The following is a 14,939-nucleotide window of genomic DNA, read 5'->3' as shown; positions in this document are numbered from 1 at the left end:
TTTCACTATTATTAGAACATTTGCGTCATACATATGTATTTTAACAGGGAATTGTTGGGTAGAGCAATTATGGACCATTTATGAATCAATGTGCTTCATTAAAGTGATATTAAAGGTTTTTTCCTTAATTATATTACAACCTAATTATTATGCAATAATTTAAAAAGTCTCATGTCAGAGACTATATAGCCTAGGAATTTTTCAACATCCAAAAGTCGATATTTTAGTCTTTATTGGTTCTTGACAAAGCCCTCAGTATCTTTAACATAATTGGGTAAGAAACAACTTTACTCAGCAATCTAAATTATCACCAACAATGCTAAACCCAATTTCTTCCCACTACATAAGCTAAAAGTCCAAGTCATTTCTTAGAAATTTAAACATTGTCAGTTTATCTGGAGTTTGATACATACTACTGGTGTTTGTCCTCCGATTTTTGACACCCCAATTCCTGCAAAGTGTAGTTTGCATAGTAAGTGTGCAGTAAATGTTTGTTTTCCTGCATATGGGGTTTTTACTGCCAAAGCAAACTAGCTAAGGGGGATTCACACAAAGTGCCAGGAAGACTGAAGGACAATCTGGCATATATATAGGTCTCCACCATTATTGTAGCTCTTCATTCCCTAAGTATATTCAGGGAGGGCATTTGGCTCCCATGAAATAAGACCTTTATAACAACAACACAATTCATATTTAACTAAAAAGTATTAAAAACAACAACAAATAACTCAGAGCTAAGGGCTAGAGGGTAGAAGACATAAACTACCTATGTTCTAACTGAACTTCCAGGTTGAATTAAATTTACGTACAAAGACTACATTTACCTTGTGGCAGCAGATGTAGACACATACACTCTAAAAATATTAGATAGTGTGAATTTATTCAGTTACTTGTTTTGATGGTTGTCAATTCAGCACAGGAGAAAGTCAGAAACATTTTTTTCCAGTGAAAGCAGAGGATGTCTCATTTTAAAACATTATCAGTACTTTCTACAGTTTTCCCAAAAGCACTACCATTTACCACAAAATTAGATCCCAAAGGCCAAGGGGGACTTCAATACTGTATTGACTCCAACCCTTAGCTGGCTCCCCTGCCCCCAACCCCTGCATCCTGCCACCCAAAAAGAAGAACAATCTACCTCCTACTGTGGGTTTTTTTTTGTGTGTGTGCATATTGGCTCTTAAAAACAAGTAAATGGGTTAACATAAGGTAACATTTTTTAGCGGGGGTGGGGTGCTGATATTTGCAGTTAAATAAAAGATTTAGGTCAGCGTATCAGGATTCCATTAACTTTATTTAAATGATAATTCAGAAAGTTCTAAAAGGAAAAATCAATCACAGGAAATTTTGACTCAACATTTTAAATCTGAAGACCTGAGGTGGGGGAGGGGGTGTGGAGGGCAGGACAAGAAGGAAGAGAAAGTAAACTGACTTCTACACCAATGAATTGCTATCATCAATGTCTCTACTTCTCCCCCAATGAGTTAAATAATACATTTTCCTTCTAAAAAGGTATATTAAAAAAATAAAATAAAATAAAAAAGGTATATTAATCTCATGTAGAACCAGGGCCAATAAAATACAGAGAATTTATTCTGAGAAAGTTAACAGGAATAACCACTGATAATCTTTTCAAGCACATAAGAACCTTGGAAAAGTCTTCTCAAAGGAAATTCCCACAAGGTTCATCTTTGCTGAGGATATTTTTAAGGCCTCTCTTAAAATTTCCTTTCAGAGCATGAAGCACTCTAGCAAATCCTTAACAGATGCAAATCTATTGCCTTCATTTAAATATGGTTATGTGGGAAAAGAGAAGCACAAAAACAGTTATGTATTATTAAATATTTACTTGGTATAAAGTACACAGCAGCCACCCTCAGGTCTTAAAACCACCTGTTTCCCTTACAGAGATTATAAATTAGATTGTTGCTTTGCTACAACCTTGAGAATTTTATGTTGGAAAACTCAGGTATAAGGTTGCACTTGAAAAAACATTAGAAAGCCGAGGGTTGGGAAGAGGATGATGAGCAGCAGACAACCCCTCACACACAAAGAGGCTGGTCAAGAAGACAGCTGAGGAAGGGTGGAGAGACAAAAGTGTGCTTAGGAGAGTAAGTTCCTAGGGCTGATCCAAAGTATTTAAAAAACCTCAGTCACTTAATATAGCCTATATTTCTAGAACTAGAGTGAGACCAAGGAGGTTAACAACTTTCTTGTAGTGTTTAGAGGGGGAAAAACACTGAAAATAAGTCTCTCTTGGAATACACATTCTCTGCAACAAGATGGGGGTGATAAATGGGTAGGAAAATCCCAGAGTGTTATGAAAGCAAAGCATGGATGTCTACAGTACCACCATTTTGCTGATCATCTATTTTAGTACCCTGTTCTTTACCTTAAGCACTCCAACATAGGTTTAAGAGCCTTCATAGCTATATAATCCTCCCCAATCCTTTTCTCTCCATAAAGCCTTTCAAATTTCTTAAGATAATAAATTTATCACTTTATAGAGGCTGATTTTCTTTCATATTATCTTGCAATGCTTGCTACTATTTATTAGCTGCAATTCAGTTTCTCTGTTAATATGCTGGGATTTAGTAGTGCTTTCAGTAGCAAGCCTTCTTGTAAATGGGATAAATAGAACAGAGAATTGTATCTTATGTTCTAGTAGGAAAAAGTGCTACAATAACAGCCTTTCCATAGCTGATGCAATTTGTTGCTAGGTTTATTAATATTTTGGTATAAAACTGCTGTGGCAAGAGGAAGAGGACTAACTAGGGTAAACTTTAGTCGCTTTAGTGAGTTTGTGACTCATGATAGGAGAGGGCCTGGCATAGAAAGAAGAGAATAACATAAAGAAGTTCGTTATGGTAATGAAATCAGATCCTATAAGAAAAACAAATATACTGGTTTATATCTTTTAAGTGTTTAGTTCCATATCTCTTAAGCAACTGGAAAATACTGCCAACAAGACAGTATATAAACTTGATGTCCACTCTAAAGAAACACTGCAATTTAATACTTGCTAACTTTGCCTCTTCTTCCAACATGTTTGCTTTTCTTGGGAGCCTGAACTTGTACTCTTGGTTTAGAGAATAAGGGAGTGGATAGGAAGAAGGAAGGCGATGTAGATAGACAGTGTGTATGTTTTACGCAGTGTTGGAACTGGAAAGGGAAACCAGAGGTCAAAGTGGTTCAAAAGTTGGTTTTAGAAGAGAAAACTAAGAGCTAGAGGATAATTAAGCTTTTGTAAAGGTTAAGTCCTAGAAGTGGGTGGGATCAATGCAAATTTAGCAAGTAGTACAAGTAAATCATTAAGCAGTTTGAAGCAACCTTTGTTCCTGGGCTAAGAATGCCAGCAGAGCTCAAATTTTTCTGCTAGAGAGATTTCTAAAAATCATCCTTTGAAGTCAGCTGGTATAACAGAACACTGGAGATTTACTGAGACAAAGGGTCTAGCCCAACATCCTCCGTGCTTATTAGCCAAGCAACCTCCAGCTAGACTCTTTACGTCCCCGGGTCCTTTATTCTACATAATTTTTTAATAGAAAAAAAGATGTTTTGGCACATTACTTTTAAGCACTATTAAAGATGCACTGTGCGATTTTAAAGGGGAAAAGTGTGTTTGGGGGGGGGGCTTTATTTGGTCAAAGAAAGCAATCTGACTGCAGAAGAAGCCAAATCTACAGACATTCAAAAATTTAAACTACAGGATAACTTGGTGGCTATCAAATTTTAACCGACTCAACCCTTTTCTTCAAGCACTTTATCTTTTCCTCAAGCTCAAATCTGGTGTAGCCTGGACCAGTACACACCCCCAGGGCTATTTCATTCCATTGGTTGTTCGAGCATCCTGCAGTCTACACCCTTTAGGTTTACTGTCAGGACGCCCGGTGTCTGTCAGATGTTACACTACTCATGTATTACCTTTTTGTGTGTGTGCAGAACTGAAGCTGCCAGAGTAGGAAAGTAACTTAAAAGATCGAAGTATGATTAATAAATTCATTTGGTTAGTAAAGCTCTGGATTTCAAACCTAAAAGGCAATTCATTTTCTATGTTCCTGTATCACCTGTCACTGCTGTACAAAGCGTGAAAAAATCCGAAAACAATTCCTTCACGGTTTGCATTCGCTCGAGTCACAGAAGCCCACAAAATCTTGCAGAGGCACAATCAGATGGGCCGGGTCATTTCCTTTTCTACAAGTGCTTTTCGTCATGACCCACCCTGTTTGTCACAGACGCTAGTATCAAAAGAGCGATGCAGTGTTTTCTGCATACAGCATCAACAAGCAGAAGCCGGGGATGATGGCTAGCGGGGGAAGGACCAACTACGCGGCGGTGATAGGAAAATTCACTATCCACCGGATCCTGACAATTCCGAGGCCGGGGCTGGGGCGAGCGTGGGAGGGGGACCGTGCCCGCCGGGCGGGGCTGAGCCCTGACCCGGGAGGCGGGAGGCCGGGCGGGGAAGGGAGGGGCGGGGCCGCGGGGCCGGGCGCGAGGGGCTCACCTCCCTTGCAGGGCGTGCGGTGCTGGCTGTGCTGGGCCCGGTAGCCCTCGATGACCTCCCAGGAGCCGTCGTCGCGCCGGATGGGGAAGGACAGGCTCAGCACATGGTTGCAGGGCTTAATGATCCGCAGGATGCCACGCACCCGGTTCCGCTTCTGCTCCTCGCTCTCCCTGGTCCTGAGGTCCTCCACTAGCTTGTCCTCCACGATGCTGGCGCCGCGGTCGAAGAAGCCCTCCACCATCTTGAAGAAGTTGGGGTCGTCCTCGCGGTCGGCCGCCGCCTCGCTATAGTGTCGCCGGCCGGGCGGCGCGAGCCCCGGCTGCGGGGCGGCGGCTGCTGCGGCGGGCTGCCCGCGGGCCCGGCCCAGCAGCGCGGCCGAGTCGGCCGCCGCCGAGCCCAGAGCGGCGGGCCCGACGCGGGACAGCATCAGCGCTTCACCCAAGCACCGGTACATGGCGGAGGGACGGAGGCCGCGGAGGAGAGGCGTTCTCACAGGCCCGGGGACGGACAGAGGGAGGAAGGGCCCCGCGCGGGCCGCCCTTTTAAGCCGCAGCTTCCTGCCTTCCTGGCTGTCCCCTCCCCTCCGGCGCTCGCCGTCTAACGGGAGGATGGACTTTGGGTGCCGCGGGCCAGCGTCGCTTGTGAATGGCAGGGCGGGGGGCGCGCGCCGCCCACGGAGCCGGGCCTCCGCCTCAGCCGCGGCCTTGCCCGGCCTCCCCGGCGGCGGCGCGTGCCGGCGGGGGCGCGCAGGCGCCGGCGGGCCTGGTGCGCATGCTCGCCGGGCGAAGGGCGGGGCGAGGGCCCCCGCAAGCCGCCGAGATCTGCGGGGAGCCGGTGTCCCAGGTCTGTGAGCGGCCCTGGCCTCGCCCCGGGAGGGCTTTTGCCGGGGGAGGGGGACTTCCCGCCTCTGGGGGGCGCTGAGGGTCCGGTGCCGGGACTAGGCGCCGGTGAAGGTGGTGCGGTCTGGCGGCGGGCCCGGGGCGAGTGAGTCATGGGTGTCCCTCCTTTCCGCCCGCGAGCTCTCGGGCGGGGCGGCCATCCTGCCAGCCCTGCGCCTGTCTTCGGGCGGCCCACAGAGGCCGGGCTAAGGGCTTGGCTTCACCGCGGGGACTTCGAAAAGCTGGAGTTTCGAAGTGGCTTGTAGAAAGTGGAAAGGAGAAGGCCTGGGAGCTGGGGCATCCCTTACCTATTGGCTTTCACCATTTTAAGTTTTAACGTTTGTCCCATTCATCCACTCAGTGAGGTTGAGATAAAATAGTTATAAATCGTCGTTGTATCTTTCTAAAATTTACTGTGTGCTTCCCCATTTCAGAGATATGTTCTTGAAACAAGGGCACTGTAGAAATGAAGCAATGCCCCAGGACATTCTCAGTAGTATCTGTATTGGTGGTCCAGAATACGATTTGTAAACGTTAAAGGACGAGAGGGTTTAATTACGTACTTACGTGTACTTGATGAGAAATGCTAAAGTTATACACTCCTGTGGGTAAGTTAGACGCTTGTAAAAGAGTAATGACTCAGTTTTTAAGACAAGCTACGAAAGGCCGCGCTACCAGCGTTAGCGGTCCCGGTGTACTTCGGTGATTTTAAAATGGCACCTTTCTGACCTGCAAAACGATTTTGCTTCCTGACATTCACTTTATTCATCCATTAGCATGTGGAAGAGAATGTTTTAATTCTCACAATATTCAGTAAAGTATAAGGTGACAACCTAGATCAGCTAAATTACGTTCATCTATTCAGTGTACTGTCAAAGCGAAAAAGGTGCTTATGTTATTTTTATCTTATTTTTTTAGTTTTATTTGCTAGATAAATGATAGTCATTATATTTGTATTGTGTTTTTCAGTGATAACTATTCTTTGGACTGAATCCTGAATTTGTCTTGTTGGTCAAATGATTAAAGGTACTAAATTTCCTTTTCACTTGATAGTATTATTTTATATTGCAAAAACAACTACCAAAAACCTTAACGTATCAGAATAAAGTGATTAGAATCAGTAAACGTGGAAATTTTTTCCCTTCAGATTAAATTCTTAGGTGTGGTTTGAGGAAAGTGGTTTAAAAGCTTAGTTTTATTGCCCTTGTTTATGTACTTCTTGATAACTATAGGCTTCAGGAAAATAAATGTTTAACTTTGCTTCTTCCCAGTTTTGTAGAAAGGCTATGGAAGGAGTGAGGAAATTTTAATTGAGAGTCTCTTATGTGAGGATGTTTTACGAAATATCTCCGAAAGAACCCCATAAAGTAGATTTTTTAATTTTTAAAATCTTCATTATGTTTTCCAATTATGTACAACTTGTAAAAAAAAATTCAAGCAATGCAGATTTTTTAAAAAGAGTGAAATCATCCAAACACTACTTCAACCCCCACCTTCCCATTTAGTAAGTAGTTGGAATGTTTCTTTTCATACTGAAGTAGGTATTATAATTCCTGATTCAACAGGAGGGTGAGCTAAGGCTCACAGAGACCAAGCAAATTGATGATCACCTAGATGCAGGCTAAGATTCAAACTGTGTATCTGACTCCCAGTTACACTATTTCTATTATTCCTAGAAATATTTTAAGTATTTATTGCATTAGTTTAAAATTACTGCGATGTAAAGTCTAGCGAGTTTCAGATTTATATTGATGATTGCCTTTATAAAATATACAGATATTTTGCAAATTAAAGTTTAATTATTGATAATAATTTTAAGTTTAAAAAGAGGGTAGAATTTAACCTGAAGGGAGTTTTGGTCATTTGATAGCATTCAACAAAGACAACTGGTTTTCTGCCTTTAAGGTTTTATGAGTTTTCCTTAGCTGTTTCAAAATTCTGGGTCTTTTCTCTTTGATTCATAGTGTGCTTTTGTGCTTTCAAGTGCTTTAAAAAATATTTTAGAATTATTTTAGGATTTAGAAAGACACAGTATGTAAATACAGGAACAACATTGTTTTAAAAATAAGTTAATTTGAAAAGGTAATACATACTTTTTACTTTCTGTCTCTAGATTTGTCTCTTCTGGACATTTCATTTAAATGGAATCGTGCAATCAATATGTGGTTCTTTGTGACTGGCTTCTTTCACTTACCATGTGTTTTAAAGATTCATCAGTGTTGTAGCATGTATCAATATTTCGTAGCCCTCTTTTTTTAATTTAGTCATCTTTGATGGGCATTTGGTTATTTCTGCTTTTTGGTTATTGTGAATAATACTATTATGAATATTCTTCTACAAGTTTTTGTTTGGACAGATGTTTTCAATTCTGTTGGGCACACACTTAGGAGTGGAATTGCTGGGTCTGTGTTTAAACTTTTGAGGAGCTGCCCAGCTGTTTTCCACAGCAGCTGGACCGTTTTAATTCCCACCAGCAGAGGGTTCTAATTTCTTTGTATTCTCCCCAACGCTTGTTTTTTGTTTGTTTTGTTTTTTTCAAATTTTTATTGGAAAATGTATTGAAAAATTTGTATAGTTGCTTTACAATGTTGTGCTAGTTTCTGCTGTACAGCATAGTGAATCAGTCACACGTATACACATATCCCCTCTTTTTTAGATTTCCTTACTGTTTATTTAGGTCACCACAGAGCATTGAGTAGAGTTCCCTGTGCTATCCAGTAGATTCTCATTAGTTAACTATTTTATACATAGTAGTGTATATATGTCAATCCCAAGCTTCCAATTCACCCCCCACCCGCAACAACACTTGTTATTATCTGGTGTGAAGGGGTGTGTTTTTTTTTTTGGCAAAGTGTTGGGTCTTCATTGCTGCACGTGGGCTTTCTCTAGTTGTGGCGAGCCGGGGCTACTCTTTGCTGTGGTGCTCAGGCTTCTCATTGGGGTGGCTTCTCTTGTTGCAGAGCATGGGCTCTAAGCGCACAGGCTTCAGTAGTTGTGGCACATGGGCTCAGTAGTTGAGGCACACAGGCTTTGTTGCATTACGGCATGTGGAAATCTTCCCAGACCAGGGATCGAACCTGTGTCCCGTGTATTGGCAGGCAGATTCTTAACCACTGTGCCACCAGGGAAGTCCCACTCATTTTGGTTTTGATTTGCATTTCCTTGATGGCTAATGATGTTGAGCATCTTTTTATGTACTTATTGATCATTTGTATATATTTTTAAAAAGAAATGTATATTCACATCCTTTTTCCACTTTTAAATTGGATTGTCTTTATTGTTGACTTTGAGTTCTTTATATATTTTAGATACAAATCCTTTATCAGATATATGATTTGTAAGTGTTTACTTCCATTCTGTGGCTTGTCTTTTCACTTTGTTGATGGTGTCCTTTGAAGCACATGAGTTTTTAATCTTGATGAAGTCCAACTTGTAAATGTTTTCTTTTGTGGCCTGTGCTTTTGGTGTAGTGTCTAAGAAACCGTTGTCGAATTGAAGGTCATGAAGATTTACACCTGTGTTTTCTTGTAAGAGTTTTGTAGTTTTAGTTTTTACATTTTGAGTTGATTTTTGTACATGGAGTAACAAAGGAATACAGTTTTATTCTTTTGCATGTGGATAACCAATTGTCCCAGCCCTGTTTGTTCAACAAAAGACTGTTTCTTCCCCATTGAATTGTCTTCACTTTCTGTTGAAATCAGTTGACCTAGATGTGAGGGTTTATTTCTGCATTCTTTCGTTCTTTTCTCCTCACCCATAGGTCTATCTTTATGCTAGTACCACAGGGTCTTGATTAGTGCAGCTTTTGTAATAAGTTTTGAAATAAGGAAGTGTGGGTCCTCCAACTTTGTTCTTTTTCAAGATTGTTTGGTTCTTCTGAGTCCCTTGAATTTTCATACGAATTTTAGGATCAGGTGGTCTATTTCTGCAAAGAAGCCAGCTGGAATTATAGTTTTATGTTGAATCTATAGATCAACCTGTGGAGTTGTGCCATTTTAACAATATTACATATTCTGATTCATGAACATGAGATGTGTTTTCATTTATTTGGGTCTTTTACAATTTCTCTCAGCGATGTTTTGTCTTCTCAGAATATGTTTTGTGCTTCTTTTGTTAAATTTATTACTAAGTATTTTATTATTTTCGATGCTGTTATAACCGAAATTGTTTTCTTAACTCCATTTTAAGATTATTCATTGCAAGTATACAGAAATACATTTGATTATTGTATACTGAGCTTTTAAAAAGTGTATTTATTTATTTACTTAGGCTGCATTGGGTCTTCATTGCTGTGCGCAGGCTTTCTCAAGTTGCAGTGAGTGGGGGCTACTCTTCTTTGTGGTGCTTGGGCTTCTCATTGTGGTGGCTTCTCTTGTTGTGGAGCATGGGCTCTAGGAGCGTGGGCTTCATTAGTTGTTGGGCATGGGCTTAATTGCTCCACGGCCTGTGGGAGCTTCCCAGACCAGGGATCGAACCCGTGTCCCCTGCATTGGCAGGCGGGTTCTTAAGCACTGTACCACCAGGGAAGTCCTGTATATTGATCTTTTATGCTTCAACCTTACTGAACTCATTTACTAGTTCTGATAATTATTTGAGTAGATTCGTTAGGATTTTCTGTATACAAGATCATGTCATCTGCAAGTAGAGATAGTTTTACTTCTTCCTTTCCAATCTGGGTGTGTTTTATTTTATTGTCTAATTGCTCATTACTCTTTTTTACCATTGCATAGTATTTCATTGTATGAATGTGCCATAATTATTTTTACTACTCTCTCATTGATGGATATGTAGGTTGTTTCCAATATTTTGAAGTTACAGTGGTGCTGCATAGAATATCAGTTTTCAAACTCTTTCGTCTCAGGACTACCTTACCTTAAGTGTGAGTAGTGAATTTGAACTTAGAGAGAATTTAATAGGCATCAGAATTTCCTTTTTCTTGTAGAGTTATTTAGTTCATATTTGACATAAATTGTCCTATCTGAATATTAAAAATGATATAATAAAACCAAATGATGTAACAAATTAAATATTTAATTTTTTAAAAAGGACTTTTAAAACAACTAAAAATTTTGATTTTTTAAAAAAATCAGGTCCATACTTATGTTTTTTATTTTTAAATATAAATTTATGTATTTATTTTATTTATTGGCTGTGTTGTGGCTTCATTGTTGCACGCAGGCTTTCTCTAGTTGTGGTGAGCAGGGGCTGCTCTTCATTGTGGTGCATTGGCTTCTCGGTGTAATGACTTCTGTCGTGGAGCACGGGCTCTAGGTGCGAACTTCAGTAGTTGCAACACGAGGGCTCAGTAGTTGTGGCACGTGGACCCTTGCGTGCCTAGGCTTTAGTAGTTGTGGCTCACAGGCTTAGTAGTTGTGGTGCATTGGCTTAGTTGCTCCAGACCAGGGATCGAACCTGTGTCCCCTGCATTGATAGGCAGATTCTTAACCACTGCACCACCAAGGAAGTCCTCTCTTTTTAAAAAATTGATATTAAGCATTTTGTTTTCCTTATAGGTAAAAAGGGTGGTACATTCGGTTACTCATTACTCAAGATGCTTCACCATTCAGCTCCACTTATTGATCTATCTGGATGACCCTCTATAACAGCAAGTCTTTATTCTATCTTTAGCATTTTCTCTCTGGAAGTTTTAGATCAGCTGTGATTTCAATATGGAATTAGGTTTTGAATAGTGAGAAAGTATAAGCTAAAAATTTCAACACATCTCTGATGCTGTTAAAAGCAGACATAACTGAAAAATATACTGGAGAAGCAAAAAATACCTTCCTGTTGACCGTTATGGAGCGTTGCAGAAGAAACAGACTTTATTGTGGAGCATAGATGTGTGTATAGTTATACTGAGTTTGCTCCTTTATGAAAGGCAGAAGAGAAAAACATAAATGAAACAGTAGGGATTAAGGTAGACACTGGTAATGTAAGCAGATAAGTTAAGGGGTCCCCAGAGAAAGAGAACCAGGAATGGCTTTCTTGACATAAGAGAAGCCATTTTGTGATCTAAGCCTGGCCACAGTGCTTGCCCTTGAAGAGGTCTCAGTAATTATGATCTTAAGGAAAGTGAGGGAATACAGGAACAGAGAAAAGGCAGTCAAACAACAGTGTAGTGATAAAGCACAGTCCCAGTTCCTCCTTAAGGGATATGCATAATAATATATCTTTGAGTTCTGTAGGAACTAAGGCCCCCACACAGATGGGGGATTGAATGATGTTGACCCTCCTGACTTTGATCAACTAAAGCTTGGACTTTGTTGACCTTTGCCCCAATTTGTTTTTGTTTTTGGCACATTCATGAATGTGCATATACCCTTAGTTTAAAACTTCCCCACTTTTGCTGTTCAGGGAGACACTTTTTGGGGAAGATCCTAGGTGTTCTTCTTACTTCCTACAAGTAATAATAAATCCTTCCTTCTCCTGATCTATGGCTTGGTTATATCTATTGGTTGGACACCTACCAAGAGGCCAACCCAGTTTTCGAGTAACAGTAATGGCTGGAGTTGGCTAAGCAGCAGCAGTCTAACTTCCTGATCTGGATAGCATGCAGTGAACAGATATTCACAAGGTTTATTCATTGGGATGCTTTGGCTCTCAAGTAACGATATCGAAATAAAGATGGCTTAAACTAAAGCCGTAAACTAACTAGTAACTGTTATCCAATAAGAAGTCCGGAGGCAAGGATATTCACTGTTGGTACAGGGCTTAGTGATCCAGTGCTTCAGGGACCTAGGGCTTTTCTCTGTGTTATTTTTCAGCCACTTGGTGATATCTTTCCTCATGGTTGTAAGATTGCTACAGTGGTTCCAGGGGTTACGTGCAGATACAACCAAGTATTATATAGAAGAACAGCAATTTCCTCCCAAATCTCTCTCTTTATTGGTGAGGAAAACCTTTTCCAGAGGCCTGCCAGCCAATTTCAGCTCTCTTAGGCCCCAGGAGCTAGGATTGGTTATTTACCCATAGTCTTGCTGTAGGGGAGGCTAGAAAGAGGACTTTCTGGCACTTTTAGCTTCTGAAGTATAGGCAGGGTCTGCTGGAAGGGGAGGAAGTTGTGGAAGGAATAATTTTTCAATTGGCAGCCAACAGTGTTTAGCGTATTTGCCATTGAAAATAGCTGATCCTCTCCATGCTATCTTATTGTGATAATATATTTTCTTAGAATACAAGTACAGTTTAAGACGGGGATGAAACATTCTTAACTAATGACACTGGGAATCGTGATGCTTATGGTTTCATGTTCTCTACATTGAGAAATCTGCAGTTTCTAGTTCCCTTTGAAACTATTGTCATTATGTTTCATGTTCTCTACATTGAGAAATTTGCAGAGTCTAGTTCCCTTTGAGATCTTATATAATGATGATAATTTTAAGATTATGCCTTCTTTTTTGAACAGCTTTTTACCGTTAACAACTTGAAAGGCAATAATTCCATGCTTTGGTGTTTACTCTGTTGCCAGACAAGAGGACAGAACAGAAACCCACTCTCAACTTCTGGGAAAAATATGGGAATTGTAATGAAATATCAAGTGCTCAAATGATTTCAACAGATTTTCAGATGAAGCTGCCATCAGCAACTTCTTGTCATTGGTGTAACACATAGGCAACTGGCTTAAATTAAAATGACTAATCTAGCCTTTATGTTGAAATTAGAAGTTCTTATCTTTGTCCTAAGGGTGGAAATGACAGCCTCATTATAGTCTCAGTATTATGGTAACATTCTGTCAGAAACACAGCTTGAGATAAGACTGTTTTGAAGATACATGGATTAGATATGTAAAGGTACCCTTTACATAGTTTTGTCCTCCACCGGTGTCATTTTATCATCAACTGTAGAATCTTTATTATTGCATTCTTGTAGGGCCATCTAAAACAAAAGAAACACAAAGGGATTACATCTTAGATTGTAGAAGTTGATATGTGCCAGCCATACATAATGAAAATTCCAGTCAGCTATTAAAAAAAAAGAAAAAAAGAACGAAGTGTCAGTGAAAAGGTGTTAATACAGAAAGAACAAATATCTGGAGTTCAGGAATGTGGGATGTTTGTGATGAAAGGTTCAAATTAAAGTGAATATTTATCCTTACCTTCATGTGTTTTTTCTAGGACAGGTATAAGATGAATTTATTTTGAATAATAATTTTCTGGTATATTTTTATGTCTATTCTAATGAATTGTAGACTTTGACTATCTTCTGTAATTTCATATTCTTTTCTGCATTTTTCAAAAATGCAATGCAAACACCAAACAAGTGAACCAAACCACATTCAAAAAGCAATCACAATTGGCTTTAAATTAATTACAAAAAGTTTAAGTGCAAAAACTAAAAAAACCAAGCCCTAGAAGTTGCAGTTTCTTGCCTCTTATGGTTTTCATTTATTTCAACATTTTCTTAGAGAAAAATGAAAAGGTGTACAAATGAGAATAACAGAAAGACTACCCTTAAGTCCATGATAGTGAAATGGGGGAAGGGGGCAGGGCCCAACCTTTGAAAGAATGACATAGTCCGAGTACATAACATAAACAGATTAGACCCAAATGGGTCCAAGATGGCGGACAATTCAACGTCCAGGCGCCATGAGAGTTCCAAAGCTCACCGTGAGGATCAGAAAGTAGGTGGTGGCCCAATTCTGGAATACTGCTCTCACTCATTAGCCTATGAAATTACCCACCCTTACAAAAACTGACAACTCCCATATCCTGGTGCCTTTCTCACCTTCTGAGATGGCCCACACTGTCTGCAGAGTGTGTTTCTCTCTAAATAAATCTCTAAATAAACTTCTTATGTATCACTTTGTCTCTCACTGAATTCTTTCTGTGATGAGACATCAAGAACCTGAGCTTCATTAAGTCCTGAAGCCAGGGGTGTGATCTCAGTTGGAAGATCTTGGGTTTTGGCCGGATTTGAGTCTGGACCGTGTAGGTTCAAGTCCTAATCAGGGTTTTGGCCAGGTTTGAGTCCCGGCATGTGGGTTCAAGTCCCAATCTGAGGTGCATGGTTTCAATACCTTTTTAACTGCATTCACTGACCCAGCTCTTGATGTCTGAACTCAGAAACAAGCTAGATGGGATAGCAAGGGATGCTTAGATTTTATTCCTAACCTGTTTCTATAGATTCATATTGTTTCTAATCTACATCACAATTTTTTCATGTTGGTTCTCAGTATGGAACATTTATGTTTTTCTAATTTTTCTCTATAGTTATCATTGAAAGCGAAATAACTGGCAAAAAAATCAATTGCTAGAAATTCCCTGGCAGTCCAGTGGTTAGGACTCAGTGCTTACATTGCAGGTCGCGTGGGTTTGATCCCTGATTGGGGAACTAAGATCTGGCAAGCTGCGCACAGCGTGGACAAAAAAAAAATCAATTAGAATTTTAAAATGTAGGTTAACACCTGAAAAATTTGAAATATGAAAGAATAATGCTTAAAAATATATATTTAGGATCACAAAAGAACTTCATGATGTAATTAAGGTAGAATACAGGCAGCCCCCACTTTTGGAAAGTCCGCTTTACTCACTTCGCTTTTATGAAAGACCTACGTTAGT

The 14,939-nt window shown here is 40.2% G+C and overlaps 2 protein-coding genes across 10 annotated transcripts in view; one reads left to right on the top strand and one right to left on the bottom strand.

The window, feature by feature from the left end:
* GLUD1 (glutamate dehydrogenase 1) overlaps positions 1-4,961 on the bottom strand; it is a 38,739-nt gene extending 33,778 nt beyond the window's left edge. For both annotated transcript variants that reach the window (XM_057734245.1, XM_057734246.1), the window contains exon 1: positions 4,508-4,961. In XM_057734245.1, coding sequence (XP_057590228.1) covers positions 4,508-4,961 — 454 coding nt within the window. The remainder of the gene's footprint in view (positions 1-4,507) is intronic.
* A 259-nt stretch (positions 4,962-5,220) lies between these two features.
* Positions 5,221-14,939, top strand: part of SHLD2 (shieldin complex subunit 2) — a 94,899-nt gene continuing 85,180 nt past the window's right edge. For 7 of the 8 annotated variants that reach the window (XR_009053662.1, XM_057734237.1, XM_057734242.1 and 4 more), the window contains exons 1-2: positions 5,221-5,350; positions 6,355-6,411. Coding sequence is in view for 2 of the 8 variants with exons in the window: in XM_057734237.1 (XP_057590220.1) it covers positions 6,402-6,411 (10 nt within the window). In the remaining 6 variants the exon portion in view is untranslated. Of the gene's footprint in view, positions 5,351-6,020; positions 6,272-6,354; positions 6,412-14,939 lie in introns of those variants that run through there. The other variant, XM_057734240.1, reaches the window with a different exon arrangement.

Source organism: Hippopotamus amphibius, chromosome 5, assembly GCF_030028045.1.
Source record: "Hippopotamus amphibius kiboko isolate mHipAmp2 chromosome 5, mHipAmp2.hap2, whole genome shotgun sequence".
In the NCBI taxonomy this organism is placed as follows: domain Eukaryota; kingdom Metazoa; phylum Chordata; class Mammalia; order Artiodactyla; family Hippopotamidae; genus Hippopotamus; species Hippopotamus amphibius.
The sequence above is the reverse complement of the archived record's forward strand: the minus strand, read 5'-3'. Positions and strand labels throughout refer to the sequence as shown.